The 25851-nt window shown below is 46.4% G+C and overlaps 1 protein-coding gene across 3 annotated transcripts in view; it reads right to left on the bottom strand.

Annotated features, from left to right (window-relative positions):
* Window positions 1-594: 594 nt before the first annotated feature.
* Window positions 595-25851, bottom strand: part of ABHD11 (abhydrolase domain containing 11) — a 109990-nt gene continuing 84733 nt past the window's right edge. For 2 of the 3 annotated variants that reach the window (XM_029613028.1, XM_029613024.1), the window contains 5 exons: window positions 15304-15439; window positions 12003-12176; window positions 4635-4805; window positions 3812-3993; window positions 595-2022 (listed from right to left, as the gene is read on the bottom strand). In XM_029613028.1, coding sequence (XP_029468888.1) covers window positions 1884-2022; window positions 3812-3993; window positions 4635-4805; window positions 12003-12176; window positions 15304-15439 — 802 coding nt within the window. In that variant the 3' untranslated portion in view covers window positions 595-1883. Of the gene's footprint in view, window positions 2023-3811; window positions 3994-4634; window positions 4806-12002; window positions 12181-15303; window positions 15440-25851 lie in introns of all 3 variants that reach the window. The other variant, XM_029613029.1, reaches the window with a different exon arrangement.

The raw sequence follows: 25851 nt of genomic DNA on the forward strand, positions 1-25851 counted from the left end.
TACCTAACCCACCCACCTGGCCCTGTCTAAGCCCCCCCCCTTACCTTTGTTGGGGGATTTACGCCTCCCAGAGGGAGGCGTAAATCCCCGCGCGCCAGCGGGCCGCTAGCGCGCCGGGACGCAACCTGGGGGCGGGTCCGGAGGGCGCGGCCACACCCCCGGGCCGCCCCAGGCCGTAACCACCCCCCCGGGCCTGCCCCCGAAACGCTCCCGGCACGCCCCCTAAATGCCGCGACGACCAGGCCCGCCCCCGACACGCCCCCCTCGGAGAACCCCGGGACTTACGCGAGTCCCGGGGTCTGCGGGCGCCGGTGAGCCTATGTAAAATAGGCTCACCGGCGCGCAGGGCCCTGCTCGCCTAAATCCGACCGGATTTGTGCGGATTTAGGCGAGCAGGGCTCTTAAAATCCGCCCCTAAGGGGATTAGCACATCCAAAACGCGTGACCAAACCCGGGTGTAGATAATAGCGCGTATCACATGTAAATGCTGTGTTGCTGAGGCTATTACCCCCTTATGTAAAAAATAAATATGCACCCACCACGCACATTTTAACTCTCAAAGGTTAACGCCAACCCTGGAGCTGGCATTAAGTCTTGAGGAGCCTCAAAAGTTTACAGAAAAGCATAAAATACTGCTTTTCTGTGGTTCTTCTGACTTAATACCATGGCGATATTAAGTCCGAGGAACCACCGAAAATAGCAACATGAAAAAAAACATCTTGGCCGCAGTCAGGTTATGAAAACGGAAACACAATTTACGAGCATCCATTTCCTAGCCCACGGCTGTGCACGTATTAGAAAAAAAATGGACCCTCGGACATTCCTAAAATTGAGCGTCTATTTTCCTAACCTGTGCACATCCACTGCTCCTGGGTGCCCGATGCCATGGATGCACTGCAGATACACAATGTTTTCCTAGTGCATCCTTTTTAGCACAGCGGCTCATTTGCTTATTGTCTTGAGCGCCCAGGAGAGGTGATTGTGCGCAAGTAAAAAAAAAACCAAACCAGTACATCCAGTTTGGATGTACATTTTTTAGCGCATCGATATTGCATCGGCCTGACAAATCCAGCTCTCAGAATTGGGTCCCCTGTGCCCTGAAACGTGGGGGTGATGCTATGCAGGTGGGGGCTCTATGATCTTTTCCTAGACACAAAAAGAAAGAAACTCTCGCGTCCATCTGCAGTTATGAAGGGAGGCTTCAGCCAGGCATGCAGTGTGGCAGTGACATGCTGAAGGGAAGCGCCATGCAGTGAAACAGCTGTGATGTTAAGCTTGTGTTTGATGGTCAAGGAGCAGTAGTACAATAAATAAAACGTTACCCAGAGGTTTAAGGTCCTCCTCCCCAAATATCAAACCAAACCAAACAACAGCTCGCCTGCTGGAGACCCCTCCTTTTCACTTTGAGGAAAAGCGAAAAGAACCCCCCTAGAAATATTTTTCAAAGTCAGCAAGTGTTTTAGCTTCCAGCAGCCTGTGCCAAACATTAATCCTGCCCTCTCTGGCATGGAACCTGGCCCCCCAGTGGCAACTCTGCCAACCTAGGAAAGACCAGAGGCCGTGAAAGCCCTCACCAGGCCCTCCCTCTGGAAAAGCGACTCGCTAGCACTAGAATGACACTTTAAGCCCCTAACATGTGGCAGACGTTCTTTGGTTGCAGAGCCTGGCCTGCAGGATACCGCTGAACTGTCAAGGAGCTGCTGGCAGGCCTGCAGCACGCGACCCTCCACGAGGAATGGCGGGGGGCGCTGGAGAGACCTGCCCGGGCAGTGGCTGCGCCTGCACAGTCCCGGCTCAGATCTCACTTTAAAAGCCCCAGCAGTTCCTGCCCCCCCATGCAGCCGGAGCACTTCATCCGTGGAAGAGTTCTGGATGCCCCGTGCCTATGACGTGAGCAGGAACTTGCAGATGGCATTGATGAACTCCTGTGGTTGGTCGGCATGGACCCAGTGCCCCGCGCCCAGTATGTACTGGATCTCTGATTCAGGGAACAGACGTTCAATTTCAGGGTAGTCCTCGGAGCTGCAAGAGGAAAAAAAACAGAGAGCGGGAACATAGATCAGATCCGTAATGGCACACAAAGAGGTGCCGACAGGTCAGTGCTGGAGGTTTCCAGTGACCACACTCAGGGCTCAGGTACTGGCACACAGTGAGCGGCGCTCATTGCTGGAAGGATCCAGTAAGATCTCACATATTTTTAAAATGGCATATTTAAGCTTCAAATGTTTGTAGGGCTTGGGATGGAAATTATATCTTAAAAAGATGATCATATGCTATATGTTCCAAAACAACAACATTTCAGGTCTTTGCAGTCCTCTTTTTTTTTTTTGCCTTCTTATTTATTTTTTTCATGTATAGTTTGCTTTTCAGGCACTTCGGAGTGGATTGCATTCAGGGACTGTGGGTGTTTGCCTGTCTCCAGTGGGCTTACAATCTAACGGGCCGATACAGTAAATCCCGCGGGAGAGCCGGCACTCAGAGGCGAGCACCTGCTCTCCCAACGCACGCCCAGGCCCCTCTTCTGGGCGCGCAATCAAGTATTTAAATGAGGGCCCGCGGTAAAAAGAGGCGCTAGGGACACTAGCGCGTCCCTAGCGCCTCCTTTTTGACAGAAGAAGCGGCTCTCAGCGGGTTTGACAGCCGACGCTCAATTTTACTGGCGTCCGTTCTCAAACCCGCTGACAGCCACAGGTTCGGAAAATGGACACCGGCAAAATTGAGCGTCTGGTTTTCAACCCACAGGTCAATTTTTAATTTTTTTTTTTTTAAGTTTTGGGGCCTCCGACTTTCTGCTTTTCGGCAGGCGTTAATTTCTGAAAGTGAAATGTGTGGCTTGGCTGCACATTTTGCTTTCTGTATGGCGCGGAAATAACTAATAGCTCCCGCAACATGCATTTGCATGTTGCGGGCGCTATTAGTTTCGGGGGGGTTGGCCGCGCGTTTGACGCGCTATTACCCCTTACTGAATAAGGGGTAAAAATAGCACGTCGAAAACGGGTGGCCAATCGCGGGCTAACAGTGCGCTCCTCTGGCCTGTATCGGCCTGTCTGTTTGTACCTGAGGCAATGGAAGGTGAAATGACTTGCCCAAGGTCGCAAGGCGCAGCAGTGGGGATTTGAACCCAGGTTTCCCTTGTTCATAGCCTGCTGCTTAGGCCACTGGGCTGCTCCTCCTCCTCCTTTAAAGGCTCTGCATCTTTCCATGACCCCTGAAAGGGCCTTTCTAGCTGCACTGCATGAGGATCTGGAATTTGCTGGCTCTGGAAGTCAGGGAGTGCTTAGACTATCTAACTTTTTGTAAACTTGTAAAAAGCTATCATTTTAGGGCAGTCTTTAATTCTCTGTGCTAATTAGTAAGCCAAGATGGTTTTAAGTTCAGTATGGTGAATGAATAACGTATTATGATTTTACGTCTGATAGTAATAGGTAGTTATTAAAGGCAGGGTTGGCTATGCCTTTCTTTAATTTTAGAAGTATTTGTTGAGATTTCTAGGTTTTTTTTTGTTTTCGTGTTTATATTCATTTTATTTACATTAATAGGGGGTTATTGTTTGTATTGTGAACTTGGCATCATGTGATCTTTTAAATTGTACCCACCAAGAGCGTTTTCTCAGGGTTCGGCAGATAACAAGTCTAAATAAATAACATTTCTTCTTTCTGAATATGGACATCTCCCATCACCTTCATACTTCCTTCCAGGCTGGAAAATGCAGCCCCTGCTCTCTGCCCTTCCCTCCTCCAAGGATTGAGAGGCCTCTTTCCAATTTGACCTTGAGGATTTCCTGACAGCTTCACCTTCCCCAAAGCCGTACCTGATGTAGGGAGAGTCTGCACCTCCCAAAAAGAGTGTGGGCCCCGGATAAGCTTGGTGGAACTCTGGAAAGCCCATGATGTCCGGCAGGTGATGAGATATGGCTTCCAGGTTCAGCCGCCAGCCATGGCCTCCGTTCTTTTGCACCAGGTTTGTGAGGAGGAACTGTCTCACTGCAGTTCCCTGAAGGAATGAAAAGACCCAGTCATACAGGAATTTGCACCCTACCCAACACACTGGGGCTTCTTGTCGGAGAAACAAGACCATCCCAGAATCAAAGCACTGACCCAACCTCCCCTCCCCTCCCCATCAGCTTCCTCCTCCTCCTCCTTTGGGATACCAGCGCCACTGGAGCCAGAACTGAACTCTGGTCCCATCAGCCTCCCATTACAAGCCTCCCATTACATCAGCCCCGGTCATTGTGGCAAAGGTCCTCAGCCAGTGGCTAAGCACCAGGGCTCCTTTCATATTACTGCAATCACGGACCCTAAATCCAGGCACTCGTCGTTGCCACTGCACAATGACCGAGACTCTTCCCCCTCCCCAGGGGCTGGGAACACTGCTGCCTATCCAGCAACCCCAGCCATCTCAGGGAGTGGAAAAGCTGAACTAAGAGTCGAACTTGGGTCCCTCTATAAGGCAGGGCACAACACCACCACCGAGTCACCGGGCCGGCCCAGTGCTTCCGGCCTAGAATGCTTTGCAAACCAGCTTTGCAGCTTTTACCACCTACTTACCACTGGCAGGAGCCCCTGTTTCTTGCAGATGCGCAGATAGGGTTCTGCAGGGCCCAAGGTGAGCAGAGACTGATCCATCAGACTGACCTGCACTATGGACTGCAGCTGCTCCTCTGCCAGTCTCCGAGCCGTCGACCTCGGGATCCCATCTTCCAGCTGAACATTCTGCATGGCTGAGATGTAGGCTGAAAAACTGGTGTGTGCAGTGGTTGGGACGGGACTAATATCTACACACACCAAGCGCTCTACCAGATCTGGCTGCACAGGAAAGCAGAAAAACAAAATCTAATTGGTACCGTCCAGACCTCTACCAGTACAGCCCCTTAGCCCTGTGTTCTGTCCACCAGCTGCATGCGTTCCCTTACTCTGGGCTCCATCTCCTTATGTGAGGTTTCCTCTAACAGCTGTGCAGATAATCTGTTCTTCAGTCCTGACATATAATTCATCCAGAAACTAGCAGACAAGTTAAAACGCCCCTCTTATCCAGCTAACTGAAATAATCTGAGAGCTGGAAGGCAGGGAGACATATTGCAGGATAAATGGAAACAAAAGCAACAGAAGCGGTTAAGTTACTTATTTCAGCAGTTCCCAAACTGCTGCAAATGGGCAAACCAACAGCTTTGTCTTTAAACCAGAGACAGGCAGGGGATTAGGCAACCATGCACCAGTCTAACTTCAAAACCTGGAAAACTACTGTAACCAATCAGCAAACAATTTGCAAACAACTACGATGTTTACAAAGTACAGAGGAAAAAACCACCATGGATGTGTGAAGAATAAATCTCCTTAGACCAATCTCTTTTTTTCCCCTATGATAGAATAAACAGAGGGAACACAGCAGATGTGAGTGATCTTGATTTCAAGTACAATTTTAGAATCCGTCTCATATACTTCTACACAAACTAGAGTATACTGCTGTTAGGCGGGTGCACAACTGGATGGAAAACCAAACTCAACTGCTTTATCACTAGTTCACTGGCGCTCAGGGGTGCAGTACCATTCAAAATTTAGGAAGGAAAAATATTGCGTGATGCTTAGAGAATGAAGTTGTGATTATTTTCAAGCATTAGAGGCCCAAAGGCCCATACTGGCAGCAGCATAAGAACATAAGTAGTTGCCATATTGGGTCAGACCGAGGGTCCATCAAGCCCAGTATCCTGATTCTGACAGTGGCCATTCCAGGATACAGGTACCTGGCAAGTACCCAAACACTAAGAAGATCCCATGCTACTGATGCCAGTAATAAGCAGTGGCTATTCCCTAAGTCATCTTGACTAATAACAGTTTATAGACTTCTCCTCCAGGAACTTGTCCAAACCTTTTAAAATCCAGATATGCTAACTGCCTTACCCAAATCCTCTGGTAATAAATTGAGAAATTTCTATTTACCTGATAATTTCCTTTTCTTTAGGGTAGATAGATTTAGGACCAGTGGGTTATGCACCTCTACCAGCAGATGAAGATGGAGCAAACTGACGCCACAGTACATATACCCCTGCAGTGACATCAGCCTGCCAGTATTCTCTTCAAAAGCAATCGTGGACAGACTAGCAAAAACTTGATTAATAACAGATAACCATATCTGTATTCAACCAACAGGAAACACTGAACTCCGGTAAATAATGTATGAACACTAATCTAGGGACTGGATGAAAATTTACCAGTAATCCCTGAAACACGTAGTCACACAGGAGGTCCACTGACCCAATCATTCAGCAGCCAAGAGCGGGAAGTTGAATCCATCTACTCTAAGGAAAGGAAATTATCAGGTAAGTAGTAATTTCTCATTTCCTAGCATGCAGATAGATGGATTCAGGACCAGTGGGATGTACCCAAGCTACTCCCAAATAGGGTGGTAGGCTGCCTGCGGCCCAGACAACACTGCACGAGCAAAGGTTGCATTGTCCCAGGCCTGCACATCCAGTTGATAATACCTGGAAAAGATGTGTAAAGAGGACTACGTCACAGCTCGGCAAATGTCAATGAAAGACAACAAGGCCTGCAGCTTGGAAATTTGACGCTGCATAACATATTGCCGTCACGTTTTTCAAGATCAGTAACACAAGGAAAAGCTAAGCAGTGGTCTGAAACGTATGGCCCACCAAGAAATCCAACACCAGATTAAGACCCCACAAAGGATCCAGTAACCACAAGAGAGGATGAAGATGTTTCACTCCCCCGCATGAAACAGGCCACATCAGGATGAGCCGATAAGGGTTCACCAGGCCTCTGAAACAGGCAAGAGCTACTACCTGTACCTTCAAGGAATTAAGGGCCAACTCTTTATTCAACATATCCTGCAAAAATTCCAAAATGAAAGGGAATCCTAACTGAACGAGGAAGCACTCCTCGATCATCACACCAAGCATCAAACACTCGCCAAACCCTCACATAGGCCAAGGAAGTGCAGAACTTTCGTGCTCATAACAAGGTGGCAATCACTGCAGTAGAACATCCATGCTTCAACAAGCAAGCCTCTCAAGGGCCATACCGTAAGACAAAACTGAGTCGGATCTTCGTGAAGGACAGGTCCCTGCTGGAACAGATTCCTGTGCACCAGAAGACGGAAGTCATAGAAACGATGGCAGAAAAGGACCAAATGGTCCATCCAGTCTGCCCAGTAAGCCTGTGCTGTGTAGGTAACCCCATGCTTATATGTTTGAATCCAGTTCCCCGTTAACCCCCCCCCCCACCCCATGCATATCAGTTTCCTACACTAGCCCTCATTGATTGCTGTTGAATCCAGTTCCCTGTTATGCCTTGTTGAAACAGAGCAATGTTTGAGCTGCATCACAGTAACAGTCTTGTTGTTTAAGGGTAGTAACTGCCGCATCAGCAAGTTACCCCCATACTTGTTTCCCCAGATCGTAAAAAAGTCAGGGCCCTCGGTTGCTGAACAAATCCAATTCCCCTTTTCCCCCTGCCATTGAAGCAGAGAGCAATGATGGAGTTGCATTAACAGTATCAAGGCTTATTGGTTAAGAGTAATAACCACTGCACCATCAAGTTACTGCATGCACTCTTTTCTTCATTTCCATCCTTTAGCCTTTAGGATTCCACAGTATTTATATCATATCCTTTTGAATTCCTTCACTGTTTTGGGTTTCACCACCTCCTCCAGAAGGGCATTCCAGGCGTCTACCACCCTCTCTGAAGAAATATTTTCTGACGTTGGTTCTGAGACATCCTCCTTGGAGTTTCATTTCATGGCCTCTAGTTCTACTGATTTCTTTCCAATAGAAAAGGTTTGACATTTGCACATCATTAAAACCTTTTAAGTATCTGAAGGTCTGTATCATATCACCCCTGTGCTGCCTGTCTTCCAGGGTATACATATTCATATCCATTAGTTGCTCCTCATAGGTTTCTGATTCTGAACCCATATCATTTTGGTAGCCCTTCTCTGGACCGCCTCCATCCTGTCTCTATCCCTTTTGAGATAAGGGCTCCAGAACTGAACATGGTACTCTAGTTGAGGGCTCACCAAGGACTTGTATAAGGGCATCACCACCTCCATTTTCTTACTGGTTATTCCTCTCTTTATGCAGCTCAGCATTCTTCTGCCTTTAGCTATTGCCTTGACACATTGCATCACCATTTTCAGATCGCCACAAACTATCACCCCAAGATCTCACTCTTGGTCCATGCCCATCAGCCTTTCCCCGCCCCTCACTCTCATACCGCTCTTTTGGATTACTGCATCCCAGAAGCATGAATCTGCACTTCTTGGCATTGAATCCCAGCTTCCAAATCTTCGACCACTATTCAAGCCTTTGTAAATCACTTTTCATTCTCTCTACTCCTTCCAGCATGTCCTCTCTGTTACAGATCTTGATATCATCTGCAAATAGATAAACTTTACCTTCTACCCCTTCCGCAATGTCGCTCACAAAGATATTGAACAGAACAGGTCCCAATATCGATCCCCGTGGCACTCCTCTTAACACATCTCTCTCTTCAGAACAGGTCTACCAGGAGTCTTTGAAGATCTGCATACCATGGTCTCCTGGACCAATCCGGTGCCACCAAGAGCACCATCCCCTGTGGCCTTCAACCTTCTGAACCATTCTGCCCAACATGGGCCACAGGGGAAAGGAATACAGCAGCTTGTCCTCCGGCCAGGCCTGCATGAGATCATTGATACCCATGGACTTCGGATCCTTCTTGCAACTGAAGAATCGAGGAACCTTCGCATTGCGAGAAGTCGCCAGCAGGTCTAGAAACAGAAGGCCCCAGCGATTCATATCAGCTGAATCGCCTCATCTGACAATATCCATTCTTTTGTGTCCAGACTCTCCCTGCTGAGAAAGTCTGCTTTTACATTGTCTTTTCCTGCAATATGTGAAGCTGAAATCTCGGAAAATGGATTTCCGCCCATTTCATAAGTTGGTCTATCTCCTGCGACACTTGCTGGCACTTGGTTCCTCTCTGCCAATTGATGTAAGCCACAATCATTACATTGTCCAACATTACTAGGACCACTCAACCCCGCAGCCTGTCACTGAACTGCAAGCATGCCAACCGGACCGTCCAGGCTTCCAGCCGATTGATGTTTCAGACAGACTCTTTGTATTCCAGTGCCCTTGCGCTGTTAATTCCTGACAGTGAGTTCTCCAAACCTGGAGGCTTGCATCTGTCATGAGGACCAACTAGTCTGGCGCTGTTAGGGAAATTTCCTCTCTCAGATGCTCCTCTTGCAACCACCACTAGAGGTGAGAACAGATTTCCATCGGCAGGTGGAGCTGAATCGAAGACCTCTGCGACTGCGAGTTCCAATGAGACAGCAGGGAGCACTGAAGAGGATGCATATGTGCCCTTGCCCACAGCATCACTTCCAGGGTTGCCGCCACACATGCTGTCGTGTGTACAGAGTACACCAAGGGAAGCACCAGTGACATCAACTTCTGAATTCAAACTTCTGGCAGAAAAACTCTGCCCTGCTTCATGTCGAAATGCACTCCCAGATATTCCAATGACTGAGATGCCTGAAGACTGTTCTTGGCTACGTTCACCACCCAACTGAACTCCTGCAACTGGGAGATCACCTTACGGGTCACCAGTCGGCTCTCTTCCAGAGACTTGTCCTGAATCAACCAGTCATCTAAATACGGGTGCACAAGAATCCCATCCTTTCAACTCTGCTGCCACCACCACCATAACCTTGGGAAAAGGTTTGGGTGCGGTGGCCAGACCAAAAGGCAGTGCCTGAAACTGATAATGGCACTCTTAACACCGCGAAATGTAGAAAACATTGTTGCACCAATTGGATGGGAATATGGAGGTACGCCTCGAACAGATCCAATGAGGTCAGAAATTCCCCCAACTGCATGGCCATTATAACTGAGCACAATGTTTCCATGCAAAAATGAATCACCTGTAAATGACGGTTGACCCCTTTGAGGTCCAGCATGGGACGAAAGGAGCTCGCTTTCTTGGACACAATGAAATAAATGGAATATCGACCCATATTTTCTTGAGTTGGGGTACTGGAATCATAGCATTCAGACTGAGTAGTCTTGACAGTGTACACTCCACCGCTTGCTTCTTTTGTGGAGAGTGGCAGGGAGACACCATGAACACGTCCCGAAGAACACTGTGAAACTCCAGCACATATTGTTCTCATATCACTTCCAGGACTCACTGATCCGATGTGATCTCAACCCACCTCTGATAAAAGAGAGAGAGAGGCACCCCTCATCTCCTTTTCCCAAGGGTGGGTCTGGAAAGCTTCATTGTGAGGCTCAGGAGGTTCACTACCCAAGTCCATGCCTTGCTTGGGCTGTCTGGGACGAAAGGATCGAGACCTACCAAAAGTCCGAATCCTTTGAAAGGTTGCCCCTCTATAGGGACAAAACTGCTTGGAACCCCTGAGATAACCCCTCAAACCAAAGGGGCGTGGCAACTGCTTCTTATCCTCCGGCAACTTATGTATCGGGAATTGCCCCACTTTCTGGCCAGCTTTTCTAACTTGCTCCCAAAAAAATGTGAGCCTTTAAGGGCAGTTTCGTAAGATTAACTTTCGATATCGCATCGGACAACCAATTTTTCTGCCGTAACTGATGTCTGGCCGTTATTACCGAAGCCACTCTTGTGGTCGTAGTGCGGACCAAATCACAGCCTGCATCTGCTAAAAAGGTGGCAAGCCACCAGGGAACCAAAGGAAGCGATCTGCAATGTCATTGCCACGGCTTCAAATGCTTACTTAAGGATAGTCTCAATCCTTCTATCATGAGCATCCTTCAAGGCCACTCCTCCTTCCACGGGGATAGTCATCAATTTAGAGACGGCACAGACAAGCACATCCACTTTTGGGAAACACAGATGTTCTCTCACTACTGGATTCAGGGGGTACAGGCCTTCTAAGATCTGACCCCCTTTGAAATTTGCCTCCAGGGCATTCCACTCAAGATCAATCAATTCTTGAATGGCCTCTATAACAGGGAACAAACAAGAGGCTTTACGCAAAGAAACCACAATAGCATTTTTCTTTGGCTCAGACATGGAATCTGCCCCAGGGACTCCCAGCATCTTTAGTGTCTGGGAAATCAGGGCTGGCAGTTCATCTCCATGAAAGAACCGCAACATAGTCCTCTACAGTTCCAGTCCCGGAGGAATTTTCCCATCCTCCAGAGAGTCAGGATCTGCCTCATCATCAGTGCCCTCCAGGTTCCTATTGGGAACACCTGCAGCTCGAGGTGTACTTCAGTGTTTAAATGTAATACCAGAAGAGGGAGAGGCCACCGCCTGAGAATCCGACCGGACAGGATTGGACGGGGCTGAGGACTGCGCCTGAAGAAAGGATTGCAATCCCTGGAAAAATTCTACCCAAGAAAAGGCAGAAGGATCCATGCCAAAGCAACAGAACTGATTAGAGGCCTAGATAATATGCCCTGTGTGGACAGGATGAAGAACCTGACTTTATTTAGCCTGGTAAGAAAAGAGTGAGGGCGTCTTGATAGACATCTTCAATTACGAAGAGAGGAGGAAGACCACCCAGAGTCTGGTTGGCCAGTGCAAGAGATGAGCTGCAACACTCCAAAAAGACATTGATTTGTTTCAGGGCTTGTGCCTCAGACCAGCAGCATCCTTCTACTGTAATCGTGTAAGGAGAGACAGGACATAAAATACACAATGCAAAAGAATTGTAACTGTAGTCCCTCCATACCCACTATTGCCCCCTCAGCTCATTGCTTTGGGAGTGAGAGTAAAATTCCATGGGTGCTATTTCCCTGCAAAAATATATTTGTGGGTGCTTCAGCCCTGGTGCGCCTATGAACCACTCCCAACCATAAACTCTCACCATGCTCTACAGGGAATACAGTCCTACCAGCAACATCTGAACAAACTTTCACCAGCTGCATTCACAGAACACAAGAGGCCTGCTAGTCACACCCACCAACTTCAGTCAATCATACACTACACTTTTGCCTTCTACCATGTCCTCCTCAGACCTACCTTCTGAAGTGCCAAAGTCATGGCAGTTTTGCCCCCCATACTGTGCCCAATCAAGATGCATGTGCTGAAGTGCAGTTGGTGCAGGAGCCTCTGGACGTCGGCACTCATTGCCTCATACGTCATGATGGGGCTGTGTGGACTGTTACCGTGATTGCGGGCATCCATGGTCAGCACCTAGCTGGGCAGGAGAAGAGAACACTCAGACGCTCGTGTATGCAGCCTCTCGGGGAGAGATGTCATCTCCCTTTAACCCCTCCCCCCCCCAACCCGCCCCGCAGAGCAGGGAAATCAGAGCTGAACATCCACAGGGTGATTGGAGAGCAGAGGCCCATCTGGTGCAACTTTCTTCTGACTGCATAACAGCACTTTGTAAGGGAAGACAGAAAAGCCCCTGTGCATCTGTTGCCAATTCTGCAGCACTGAAAACCATTTCTTGACTTCCAAATACGTTTATCAGCTTAAACCCCCGAATAAGCACATCCTCCTTGTCTAACCCTACTGATCCCTTTCACCTCCAAACATTGCTCCAGTTTTCTTTTCAAGTTCTATAATTCCACCAGAGTAAATGTATCTTTTCTTCTGAAGGTGGTAAAATCTACTTCCCACTGGTCTTAGGGTTCTACCTACGAAGTACACAAAATGGAAGATAATCTTCAGTACATAGACTTCCCCTTCAGAGAAGCTCCTGCAGGGTTCACTGATATGCAGTATTTGAAATGTAGCATTAATTCCCCAATTGTCTTTTTTATTTATTTATTTATTTATTTATTTTTTACAGATAAATAGCCCAGTCTGAGAATCTTCAGGCCTCATGTCCCCTTCATTAGTTTGCTGGCCACTTTTTCTAACATGAACGTTCTTTTAGAGGGTGAATGCCAACGACTGAACCTCGTCATCCAGTGCTGGGGCATATTTGGATGACGAGGTTCAGTCGTTGGCATTCACCCTCTAAAAGGCCATTCATGTTAGAAAAAGTGGCCAGCAAACTAATGAAGGGGACATGAGGCCTGAAGAGAGAAGGGACTAGCTGCTGTTGGTTTAAATATGGGAATTTAATATTCTCATCTACCCAAAGTGGTAGAGAACCAGAGAGGAAGACAACTGGGCAGACTGGATGGAGCAATAGATCTTTATTGTCTATGTTAAATTCTTTAATGTTGTAGTGAAAGAAAGCAGGTACCCCCATTGCTTTGCTTTCACAGCCTTGGTTTAATTCACACCAGCATGTGCCCCCTTTAGCTGCTGTTGCTGCTGGCTTGATTTAATTTCCAGCTTATTATCAAAGAATATATCTAGGACTTTTCCCTGGTTAGCATTAGCAAGGATAGTTCCTTTTGAAACTTAGCCCCGTGCTCCCTACATTTGCCCACACGATGTCTCATCTGCCACTATTTTGTCCACTTGCCGAGATTTCTATAAGCGACTGTTAAAATCTGAGTGCCGCAGTGCACATACAATGGGGCCGTCTCCAAACATGGCAACACTACTGCTTACAGCTTCCTGAAAGAGCTTGGTTTGCCACATGCTGATCCCTGCCCGGATCCCTATCACAGCCTCCATACACCACAGTTCCACTCTCCTATGTTTGCATCCACTTTTTAATATAGGATCTCCTGTGATCGAGTAGCATCCATTTATAAATCAGGAGGTCTATAGACAGACACAGTCTGGATAGCAAAGTTAGCCGGATAAACTTATCTAGCTAACTTTGGAGGTATTTTCAATAGTGCAAGCAAGCACACTATTGAATATAGCTGGCTAACTTTAGGGCAAGTCTTTGGCCTGACCAGACTTAACCGGCTAAGTTATTCAGCTAACAATTCCTCCCAGTACCACCCCCAGAATGCCCTTAATTTTGCCGGATAAGTGCCCAAATATTAAATTTAAACAGTTAACTTCTATGTACAATTCTGGAGACTGCACTTTCAAAAGGATATAAAGTCGGTCCAGAGAGTGGCTACTCAAAGGGTCAGTGGTGTTCATTCTAAAGGTTATGGGGATAGACTTAGAGATCTAAACATGCACACCCTACAGGAAAGGCGAGATAGGGGAGATATGATAGAGAAATCCAAATACTTCCAAAATTTCCATCACAGGAGGCTCTAGAACAAGGAGCCATGGGATGAGGGTAAAAGGGGGTGGACTCAGGAATAATCTAAGGAAATATTTCTTTATAAAGTGGATGCACAACACAGCCTCCTCCCTGTGGAGAAGGTGGAGACAAGAAGAGTATCTGAATTCAAGAAAGCCTGGGATAAACACAGAGGATCTCTGAGAGAGTGGCAGGGATTGTAAAGCGAATAGCTGATGCGGATAGGCAGACCAGATAGAAGTATTGTCCATTTCTGTTGTCACTTTTCTCTGTTTCCTCTGAGTTGGGATTACCTTGAAATTCATGAGGCTAAGGGGAGAAGGGCCGGATGCACGTTTTAATTTTTCTTTAATTTCTCTCCCCCTACACACACCTAGGTATGACACCAGCATTCTCCTCCCTATCCCCAAGCCTAACCCCAGCATTCTCCTTCACCTCCGTCCTGACCTCTCCCCTCTCCCGAGGTACGAGCACAGAGGGCTCATGGCAGACTCGGCTGGCCAGGACCTCAAATCTCTCTCAGCAGAGAACAACCTCTGCCCTGCTGCGCTAGCCACACACCCCCCTCCTCTCAAGCAGTATGCAGGAAACAAGAGGGGGGGGGGGAGTGAGGCAGACAGAGGAGACAAGAGCTGATCTGCTCCCTAATCCAGCCTCCCTGCCGCTCCCCTCCTGTGATGCAGGGAACAGAGTAGGGAGTGAGGTTGGAGAGGAGAGAGCAGAGCAAATAAAGGCTCTTCTGGGCCTTAATCCAGTCCCTCCCCTCTCCCAGAGAGCCTGCAGGGAATAGGAGGGGAGGAGAGGGGCCGGCGTCCAGAGATTTCCCAAGTGTCTTTGAAGACCGGGAGAGTTCACTGATTTACCAGAGTCTCTGGGTCAGGAACGGTCACAGATTCCAGCGGCACTGCAATAGTGTGGAAGCTGTGCTTCTGATCCCCCCTTCAGGAGCGGCACATGCATGTAAGAATATCAGACGCTCAGCTTCCACCTAGCAGTGTCATGTTAAAACATAAAAAGGACTGAATTCAATATAAAGGCTGCTTCCAAAATCGCAGCTTTCTATGGTAAGTGACAAGTGTTTCTTTCTCAGTAATATGCTTTAAAACCCCACCTCATGTCAATCACCAGCCCCTGCTTGTCCATCCTTCTCCGTGTCCCCTTCCAATCTTTTCATTGTCCTGTACTCACTCCATGCATCACGATTCCTACCTTCTTGCCTGTCTTCTGAACCAAGGCCTTGCCAACAGCCTGGAAGTTGGACTTGCTGCCAAAGAGCCCATGAAGGAAAACTAAGGGCGTGTCAGGCACCGTCCCATCAAACAGGTCGTACGACAAAATCACCGAACTAAAGAAAAAAAAACAAAAACACGGGAGAAAAATAATCACAGAAGAGACCAGGAAATGGGAGAATAAATGTCAAACCACTGAACAGGTTTTCAGGCCGATACAGTGCAGTGCGCTCCCCTTACCCCTTATTCAGTAAGGGGAGGAAAACGCGCGTCCAACCCGTGGCATCTAATAGGGCCCTCAACATGCAAATGCATGTTGAGGGCCCTATTAGGTATGCATGCGGGATACAGTAAGTAAAATGTGCAGCCAAGCCGCACATTTTACTCTAAGAAACTAGCGCCTACCCAAAGGTAGGCGCTAGTTTCTGCCGGCACCAGGAAAGTGCACAGAAAAGCAGTAAAAACTGCTTTTCTGTGCACCCTCCGACTTAATATCATAGCGATATTAAGTCGGAGGTCCCGAAGGGTAAAAAAAGTAAAAAAAAAAAAGAAGAAAAAATTTAAAATGGGCCGGCGACTGTCGGGCCAAAAACCGGACGCTCAATTTTGCCGACGTCTGGTTTCCGAGCCAATGGCTGTCAGCGGGCTCGAGAACAGACGCCGGCAAAATTGAGCGTCAGTTGTCAAACCCGCTGACAGCCGCCGCTCCTGTCCAAAAAGAGGCGCTAGGGGACGCGCTAGTGTCCCTAGCGCCTCTTTTTACCGCCGGGCCTAATTTAAATACATTTTTTTACTGTATCGCACACACAGGAGAGCGGGCACTCGCCCGCTCTCCTGCGTTTTTTACTGTATCGGCCCGTTTGAAGGGATGAGATAAAGTCTGTCTGCATATGACTAGATGGAGAAGCAGGGTGCCGGGAGTGTCTGAGAAGCCGGCAGCCTGGTGGGGCAGGCTGAGAGAAGGTGTGCGCGAATATGGAGAAAGAGAAAATGGATGATGGGTGAACTGAGGGGAGGTGCTGGGGAATGAGAGAAGATGTACAGGAACCCTCCCCTCTTCATCCCAAAGAATCAGCACACAGCCTTGGGGTTCAACTTGACTAAAAAATCTCACTAAGGAGTCCCATATCTATAAAGGTAATAAGAAGAGCTCCCTTCATGTATCTATGCCAGATCCGCTGATTACACAGAAAAACCCCCCAAAAAAACGTTGATATAAGTCTAACCATACAAAAAAATCAAGATGAGACAAAAAGCAGAACGGAGAAAGGAGCACACACGTTTTAACATCATTTAATACATTCTTTAAGAGACCCTCATAATCTAGAGCCTTGTGCATTCGCTCAACAGCTGTTCCAGATTACATTTCACATGGAACGCTTAGCTTAAGCTAAGCTCATGTTTCTCTAATCAGAGGTCTCCAATAACCCTTTAAAAAAATTTTTATATCAAAAAATGTGATTGCATTTCACACGGAACAATCTGGAACAGTCGTTGAGCACACACACAAGGCTCTAGATCAGTGATGGCGAACTCCAGTCCTCAAATGCCACAAACAGGCCAGGTTTTCAGGATATCTACAATGAATATGCATGAGATAGATCTGCATACAGTGGAGGCAGTGCATGCAAACCTATCTCATGCATATTCATTGTGGATATCCTGAATACTTGGCTTGATTGTGGCACTCGAGGACTGGAGTTCGCCATCACTGGTCTAAATTATGAGGGTCTTTTAAAGAATGTATTAAATGATGCTAAAGGCGTATGCTCTCTCTTAGATCTGCCACTTACGCAATTATCTTGATCAGCACAACCTATCCACCGTAATCCATGCATTAATCCCAAGTCAGATTCACTATTGTAACTCTGCTGAACAGCATTTCCCAGTACAGTATGAAACACCTCCAGCTCTTGCAAGATAATGTGGCATGAAGCTTGATAGGGGCTAAAGCAACACCATGTAATGCCCATCTTATATAAGCAACACCAGCTCCTGGAAACCAGTATTCAATTTTGAAATCCATTGCTTTGTCTTTAAATGTGTAAATAGCACTGACACACAGCACTATTCTCACAAACGTGCATTACAATATTTTAACAAATTGAGTACACAATGAATGTAATAATAATATAACACAGTAAATGTGATTTTTTTTTGACCTGTAAAAGTTCTTCTAGGTACACCTGGCCAGAACCTACATCACTAAACATTTGTACGAATTTTTATGATTTAATGTAACCGAAACTTAATGGCACCTGTTAGAATGTACTATAGTACGCTTACTCCAAACTTACTTATGTGCCTACATGTAAACCGTTGCGATGGTATATAACTTAGCGACGGTATAAAAGACTTTAAATAAATAAATAAATTGCAGGCCCTGGAGAACCCTCTCTTGCCCCCTACACCCAACCACCAGAGAACTCTGATCCTTCCAAAAGACTCTCTCCCCACCCCCACAACTTCCACAAAACCAGTGTGCACAAGACTTCGGGCTTTCAGCTGTTATGCACCCAAAATCTGGAACAAGGTGCTTCTTTCCCTTTGAATTGAACTGACCTCCCTCACTTTCCAGAAACAGGCAAAGGTAGGGCTGTTCAGACTGCTCACTGCGTCTCCACACTACCCCTGAACATCTGCTGTGCTGTCTCGACGAATGGTTTGTACCTGTTAAGACTGTCCTCGGATTGTAATTCGCTATGAGGCCGTTTTGGAAAAAAGCAGAATATCAAATGTTTGGAAGTGAATAAATACAAGTCTATGTGTATGTGGGGGGTTACAAAAACAAGTTATTTGGGGAGTTTGGATATGGGATCCTGGCTGTGGGAGATGGAGTGAGCGAATGGGAGGAAAAGATATGTGAAAGGTGAGAAGAGAAATGCTTGGTGGGATAAGATGGACAAACCAGACACGTGGAACAGGTAGAACAAGATTTAAATCTTGATTGGAAGTAGATGGTTACAGGGAAGCTTTGTTGGTGCTGCACAGAGTGCAGCATTCATAACTGAGCCCAGGGAGGCTGCTTAAAAACATTTTTGGGGGTTTTGTTTTTTTTAAGAACCACACTTTCTTCTCCTCAGGGACTCTGGTTGCGAGGGGGCACACTGTCAGCCACCACTACGAGTGGGTTATGTCCACTAAAACAGGATCTTTCTGAAGAGAGAAGTCAGAGGATGCCAGCAGCGCAGCTGGATTACATCTGTAAGTAAAGCACTGAACACAGGAAGTGTTGTGCAGTAACTGCTGTGGGCCAAGATGGTCGGAACTGAATTGTAGGAGAGCTGACACCTCCAAGAGGACTTTGGCTTGTGTCTTTTGCATGTTCGTACTGTTTAAAGAGCTGGTGCCAGATTATGAAAGAAAATGTAACTGCTGCTTTTCATTGCAAATTTGTTCAGAGCTTGGTTCTGTGAAAGTGAACACAAGCCAGAGGCAAAGGAGCAGCTTATCACAGAGGGAGAGGATCTGAGATGGCTGAGGAGAGCGGGTGCGATGAAGTGTAAAAGCACAGGGGCAGGATAAAAGATATCTGCGTGAAAGAGTCACTTATTCCCTTGCAATTTTGTCAAATCCATTTTGAGAATTAAGATCCAGATCCAGAAAAGCCACTCACCTAGTAATATCTGGGTAATGGGAGTTTTCCATCACTATCTGGAATCTCGATAACGTCACATCCCCAATTCTCTTACCATGTAAAAGTGGCACCACTGCATGCATCCTGGGCATATAGACTTACTGAGCACATATATTTGCTAAATGAACCATGTGCTATAACATGCTTGCACAGCACTCCTAATGCACAATTCACAGATATTTCACACACTCTAAGGAGGCACCGTCGGTGAATGACAAACCACTTGCTGGCTCCCTAATATGCAATCTGACTTACTCTCCCTCTTATGAAATCAGGGTCATTTTAAGAAGATGGTGTGCGTTATGCAGTCATACATTTTTGAGAATGAACTTAACTGTTCCTCAGCAGAGCTAGAACTCTCTGGGACTGTCTAGTTTCTTTACTGCTTACAGAGAAATGTCTCATGGTCAGTGGTGATTTTCTGCCAGGTCACTGATCTGGATCTTTTTTGAAACTTGCTTCTTTTTCCCCATTGTGAAAAAGTGGAAGGTGGAGGCTGCCACTGGACCCAGTCAAGTACCTTTTTTAGTTAGAAAATTTACTTTGCAGATGATGACTACGCTTGCTGTATTTTGATGTGTAAATTGTTAGGTTTTGTGGTCCTCGTGGCAAAGAAGCCCCAGTGTTTCACCAACTGCAGCAGTGCCCATTCGATCTCTGTAAGAATCATATGCTACAGGTAGGCAAGACCGAACAAGCATTCAAAATGTCCACGAAAAAAAAAAAGATCCTGAATGTGCCACCGATTCAGCATTTTTTGGCAGAATTTAAGCTTGTGCTTGAGTGTTAATAAAGATCCAGGAATGATTTTGTGATTCCCTACAGATCTTAACTCTAAGTAGGGCCGATCAGTTTTCATTTGAGAGCTCATCAACTACTTCACGTTTTGGAACATAATTCCCTTTTGGTAGTTTTAATGCATATTCAAGTGCAGGGACACCCTTGGCCCTACTCTGGAGTAATTTGCTATAGAGACCGTTCCAATATGGTGGGTGCAGTTTCGTGGTTTCGGCCAGTCTGAGGTAGTACAGAGACCCTAGAAGCAAACCTTCAGTCGTGAGTCGACAAGAACAAAGAGAAGGAGTCTTTAGCTTTCATGAGTGGAGATGTCTCCTACAGTAGGAAGCTGTGAACCCCTCCTGGAAGAGGAAGGTTCCTTTTCCCGTGGAGTAGGGGAAAAAGAGCGCAAAGAAGCAGTAAAATCTTTAATAAACTTGTAGAACCAGGAGTCCTGAGAAGTAAGTAAAGTGTGTTCTTTGAGGCTTAAAAGATAAGACCCGTGAGACAAGCTCAGTCATATAGCAGCAAATATTGTAAACAGTGGGATCAAAGTCTTCTGTTCTTCAGAGGCAATGGGAAAAAGAGGACAGGACATTTATTACAGGGATTAAGTGCGCTAGCGTTTGGATTATTGTCACCTACCTATTTTGTGAGTAACCTACACGCTATAAATTAATACTCTGTGAATGTGTCTGAAGTGAATCACTTTGCCAATGTAAGAGTGGTGAACTGTAAAGAGAGGTGTTCTTCCCTAAGTATTTTCTAGGATACTTTGCTTCAGCAGGGGACCATCACCCTAGAAGTGATGTCTGTTTATTCTCACTGATAACAAGTTGGCCTTGGAGGGATCTCTGGTCCCTTCCCACTCCTACTCCGGAAACCAGAACCCCCAACATAAACTTTTTGTTGTGTATGTTGACACCAATGAGTCTGGATTTACACATGTAACTATTTTTGCTTATTTTAGGATATGTAGCTTTACAGGTACAGCTTATGTTAAGGCAATTTTGTCTCTTTTTAAACACACTTGAAGAAAATAGGAAACAGGAAAAATCATAAGCATTATCAAGTTAAATGTAAAACATTGATAAGGCAGGCTAAGAGAGAATTTGAAATGAAGTTGGCCGTAGAGGCAAAAACTCATAATATAAACTTTTAAAAATATATCCAAAGCATGAAACTTGTGAGGAAGTCAGTTGGAACGTTAGATGACTGTGGGGTTAAAGGGGCTCTTAGGGAAGATAAGGCCATTGCAGAAAGATTAAATGAATTCTTTGCTTCTGTGTTTTCTAATGAGGATGTTGGAGAGATACCAGTTCTGGAGATGGTTTTCAAGGGTGATGAGTCAGGTGAACTGAACCAAATCATTGTGAACCTGGAAGATGTATTTTATTTATTTATTTATTTAAGGATTTTTTATATACCGGGGTCCGTAAGAAACATCACCTCGGTTTACATTCAAACATTAATTCAGCAAAGAGCTTTACAATATAACATAATAACTGTATGAATATAAGACTAATTATAACTTTGTAAAAAAAAAAAAAAAAAAAAATTAATGTAGTAGGCCAGATTGACAAACTAAAGAGTAGCAAATCATCTGGACCAGATGGTATGCATCCTAGGGTACTGAAGGAACTAAAAAATGAAATTTCAGATCTATTAGTTAAAATTTGTAACCTATCATTAAAATCATCTATTGTACATGAAGATTGGAAGGTGGCCATTGTAACCCCAATATTTAAAAAGGGCTCCAGGGGCGATCAGGGAAACTATGAACCAGGGAGCCTGATTTCAGTGCTGGGAAAAATGGTGGAAACTATTCTAAAGATCAAAATCGTAGAGCATATAGAAAGACATGGTTTAATGGAATAGGGTCAGCATGGATTTACCCAAACGGAAGTCTTGCCTCACAAATCTGCTTCACTTTTTTGAAGGAGTTAATAAACATGTAGATAAAGGTGAACCAGTAGATGTCATGTTTGGATTTTCAGAAGGCGTTTGACAAAGTTCCTCATGAGAGGCTTCTAAGAAAACTCAAAAGTCATAGGATAGGTGGCAATATCTTTTCGTGGATTACAAACTGGCTAAAAGACAGGAAACAGAGAGTAGGATTAAATGGACAATTTTCTCAGTGGAGGGGGGTGGGCAGTGGAATGCCTCAGGGATCTGTACTGGGACCCCTGCTTTTCAATATATATATATAATGATCTGGAAAAGAATACGATGAGTGAAGTAATCAAATTTGCAGATGATACAAAATTATTCAGAGTAGTTAAATCACAAGGCCATTGTGATAAATTGCAGGAGGACCTTGTGAGACTGGAAAATTGGGCATCCAAATGGCAGATGAAAAAAAATTTTTTTAATTCTTTATCATTTTCAATTTACAAACTGATGAAGATATTCACTTAACACAGTTAGATCTCATAGAAATCATTAGACCCTTACAATTGATCATGTTAATAAGAAATAAAACATTTAAATTTTTAATCAAATCTGTATTTCAAAAAAAGAAAAGAAAACTGGAGGGGAGGACAGAGAAAAAAAAGAGAGAGGAGAAAAACTTAAGACATTCACCTAGTTTAGGGTATTAACATAGTATTACACCGGTACTTATCTATAACATAAGACCTCTCCTTATTTAAGCTATTGGGGAGGAGGTGGTCGGTTTACGAGCTTCTATAAATTGACGTATTTGGTCAGGTTGAAAAAATATGAAGAAGGACTCATCACCCCCTTTTTTTCCCAAGCATTTCTACTGCTGAACTCAGATCCTACTAGTGCTATTCAACCCCAGCTCCCAGACAGGTTTTCAGGATATCCCTAATTAATATGCATGAGAATTGCATGCAGTGGAGGCAGGTGCATGCAAATAGGAAAACTGGTTCTTACCTGCTAATTTTTGTTCCTGGAATCACAGATCAGTCCAGCAAGTGGGTTTTGCATTCCTACCAGCAGATGGAGGCAGAGAACAAAAGCTTTGAGGCACTGCTGCATAACCAAGAGTGCCACCTGCAGTTCTTCAGTATTGACCTATACCCAACTCATCAAAGAGCCAAAAAACTGTCAAAGTTTTCCTCCTTCCAGGGTAACTGATAAACCCCAGGTTGGAGTCCCTACAACTGGAGCCCAAGCATCCAACAAGGAACTGAAAACCCTTCAAAACATTAGGGTCAACATATATACACATATCAACATCTGCAGAAAATATCCCCCAAAACATTCTTTTGGAAGTAAGGAGATGGGCCTCTGGACTGATCTGGAGTATTCCAGGAATGGCGCAAATGAAATCAAATGCCTCCAGGGACAACTTCCTTTCCCTGGAGTCCAACTGTTGCCTGCTGAGAAAATCTGCTTGTACATTGTCCATTCCAGTGACATGCAAAGCTGCTATTCCTTCCAGATACTGCTCCGCCTATACAAAGAGCTCCTAGGCTTCCAGTGCCACAGTGTGACTTTCCATCCTGCCCAATTGATATATGCCATCGTTGTCGCATTGTCCAAGAAAATTCTCACCATTCTTCCTCGAATCCATGGCATAAAAACACAAGGCCCTGCAAACCGCCCTCATTTCCAAACGATTGATAGACCAGGATGCCAACATTGGCGAGCAGAGAACTTGAACAACCTGCCCCTGACAGACCGCTCCCCAGTCCTTGAGGCTGACATCCTGGGTCACTAGTCTCCAGATCCATCAGCTCTTGATGCTGACATCCGTGGTCACTACCACCCAATCTGGAGTCTCCAGATCCCATGGACAAAAGAGCCCCCTAAAGGGAATGTATGTGCGCAAAGGCCCATGGCACCCAATCTAGTGTGGAAGCCATAGAACCAGAAGCTGCAAATAGTCCCAGACCTGGAGCACCACAATATGTGAGAAATGTGTCACCTGGGCCTGCAACTTCACCACTCATTCTGCGGTGAGAAACACCCTGCCAATCCAGGTATCGAACCACGCTCCCAGATACTGCAAAGACTAGACTGGCACTAAATGACTCTTGGCCAGGTTTATCACCCAGCCCAGAGATCGCAACAATTCCAAGACCCATCGAATTGACTGACAGCATTCCACCTCAGACTTTGACCTAAAGAGCCAGTTGTCCAGATAAGGGTGAAGTAAAACATCTGCCTATCTCAGAATTGCCATCACCATCACTAATCACTCTTGTAAGCATACAAGGCACTGTTGTCAGCCCAAACGAGAGAGCCTGAAACAGGAAATGCTGCCCTACCACCATGAAACGCAGAAATCTCCGGTGCTCCACTCATATGGGGATATGCAGATAGGCCTCCGTCAGATCCAGCGACGCCAGAACACTGTCCTCTGCGGACCGCTGCTATCACCTTCCGCAACTTCTCAGAACTTGCAGCGCCAAATTGACCTTTAGGAGAGCTAGAACAGGCTGAAAGAAACCTTCTTTCTTGGGAATTACAAAGTAAATTGACCACCTCCCCTGTTCCCACTCCCTTAGTGGCACTGGCACAATAGCATCTAGCTTTTGTAACTGTTGCAACGTCACCAGAACTGCTTCTCATGTGCTTCGGCATGCACAGAGGTAGACCATGAATGTCGTGTGGATTGGACGAGAAAATTCTAACACATAGCCATCTCTTATCCCCTCCAGGACCCACTGGTCTGATATGATCTCAGTCCACTCCTCTTAAAAACGGGTCAATCTGCCCCCTACTGTTTCCACAGACAAATGGACCAGCCTAGCATCATTGCAAAACTTTCCACCTCTGGTCCCCTGACTGTAAGCAACCTTGGGGGGGGGGGGGGTCCTACTGGAACCCCAAATAACCACTGCTTCCCCAAGCCTTATTTCCATCACAAAGCTGATAAACTCTTATTGGGACGAAACCTCCACAAATCCCAAAAACGGGAACGGAGGGAAAAAGGTTTCTTCCCTTTAGACTCCCCCCAAGTGCCTAAAATATTGCACAGCTGTGACTTAGACCATACATCGTGGACCAGTTACACAATCACTGCAGCCTTCGTGCTGGCACCACCGAAAACAGTGTTCCTGGCAGACATCCGAACCAAAGCATACAGAGCATCTGCCACATAGGTCACCCTGGCTTCCAAACATGCCGCCTGCTGGGCATTGCCTGTCAGGTGAGAGTTCTTCTCCTGTGCCTTTTTCACCCAATGAAAGCAGGCCTCCTGCTTCAAGCTACCGCCAACTGAAGCTCGAAGACTCGACACAGACACCTCATACAACTGGATCTGCAGTATGCTGTCCTACGCATCCAGTGTGGCCAACCCCGCCACAGGGATGGTTGTTTTCTTAGTCACCGTGGTGACCGCCATTGCCCTGCTGACCTTAGAACCAGCCTCTGGAGCATTTCACTCCTGGCTCGCCAGCTTCTTCACCTTTCACATTCAGGCAAACCTTTGGAGGAGCACGCAGCCCTTCCAGAACCAACGGACCACTCCAGGATCATCTCTTTCCACCACCAGAACCTCTCCAGGTCTGATAGGGGCTTATCTGGATCCGGAACCTCATCAACCAGGTGGTCCCCAGGATCCTCCCCAGGGCCATCACCAACACCCCTTGAAGATCCTCTGAAACTTCCGAATTAGAGATGGGTCTCTCATCTTCCAAAGAACGTCCAAAGCCTAAGCGATGGAGCAGCCCCCCCCCCACCCCGAATTTTGTGTGGGCTTTAAATTGTGCACTCTGAGAATGAGGCCTGTGCTGTTCGCATAGCCTTGCTGGGCTCAAACTACCTGTATATCTGTGAAAATTGATGAGCTTCCCCATTTGTCGTCGCCTGCTCAGTCCCGAGGGCTTCTTAGCAGTATGGGAACGAGGGATGAAGCGAGGATATGCAGCGCTTGATGGGGAGCACATGGCACTTTCTGCCTGAGGTCCAGGCCCTTAGGAGGTGCTGGGCAGTGTGCAAGGAACCAGGTCCTCCTTGCATGGCCTAGACAGCAGGTCTTCAGAATGCCTCCTCCAAATCACTGTATTGATCAGTGATCTCACCTGGCTCTTCCCCACTCTCCCATTCCTCAGGAGCTTCCTGTACCATTGGTGAAAGCGGGGGTGGGAAGCTAACTTCCCGACTCCATCTGTCTCCTACCATGAGGAACCAGAAAAAACA

This window comes from Rhinatrema bivittatum, chromosome 8, assembly GCF_901001135.1.
Source record: "Rhinatrema bivittatum chromosome 8, aRhiBiv1.1, whole genome shotgun sequence".
Classification (NCBI taxonomy): Eukaryota; Metazoa; Chordata; class Amphibia; order Gymnophiona; family Rhinatrematidae; genus Rhinatrema; species Rhinatrema bivittatum.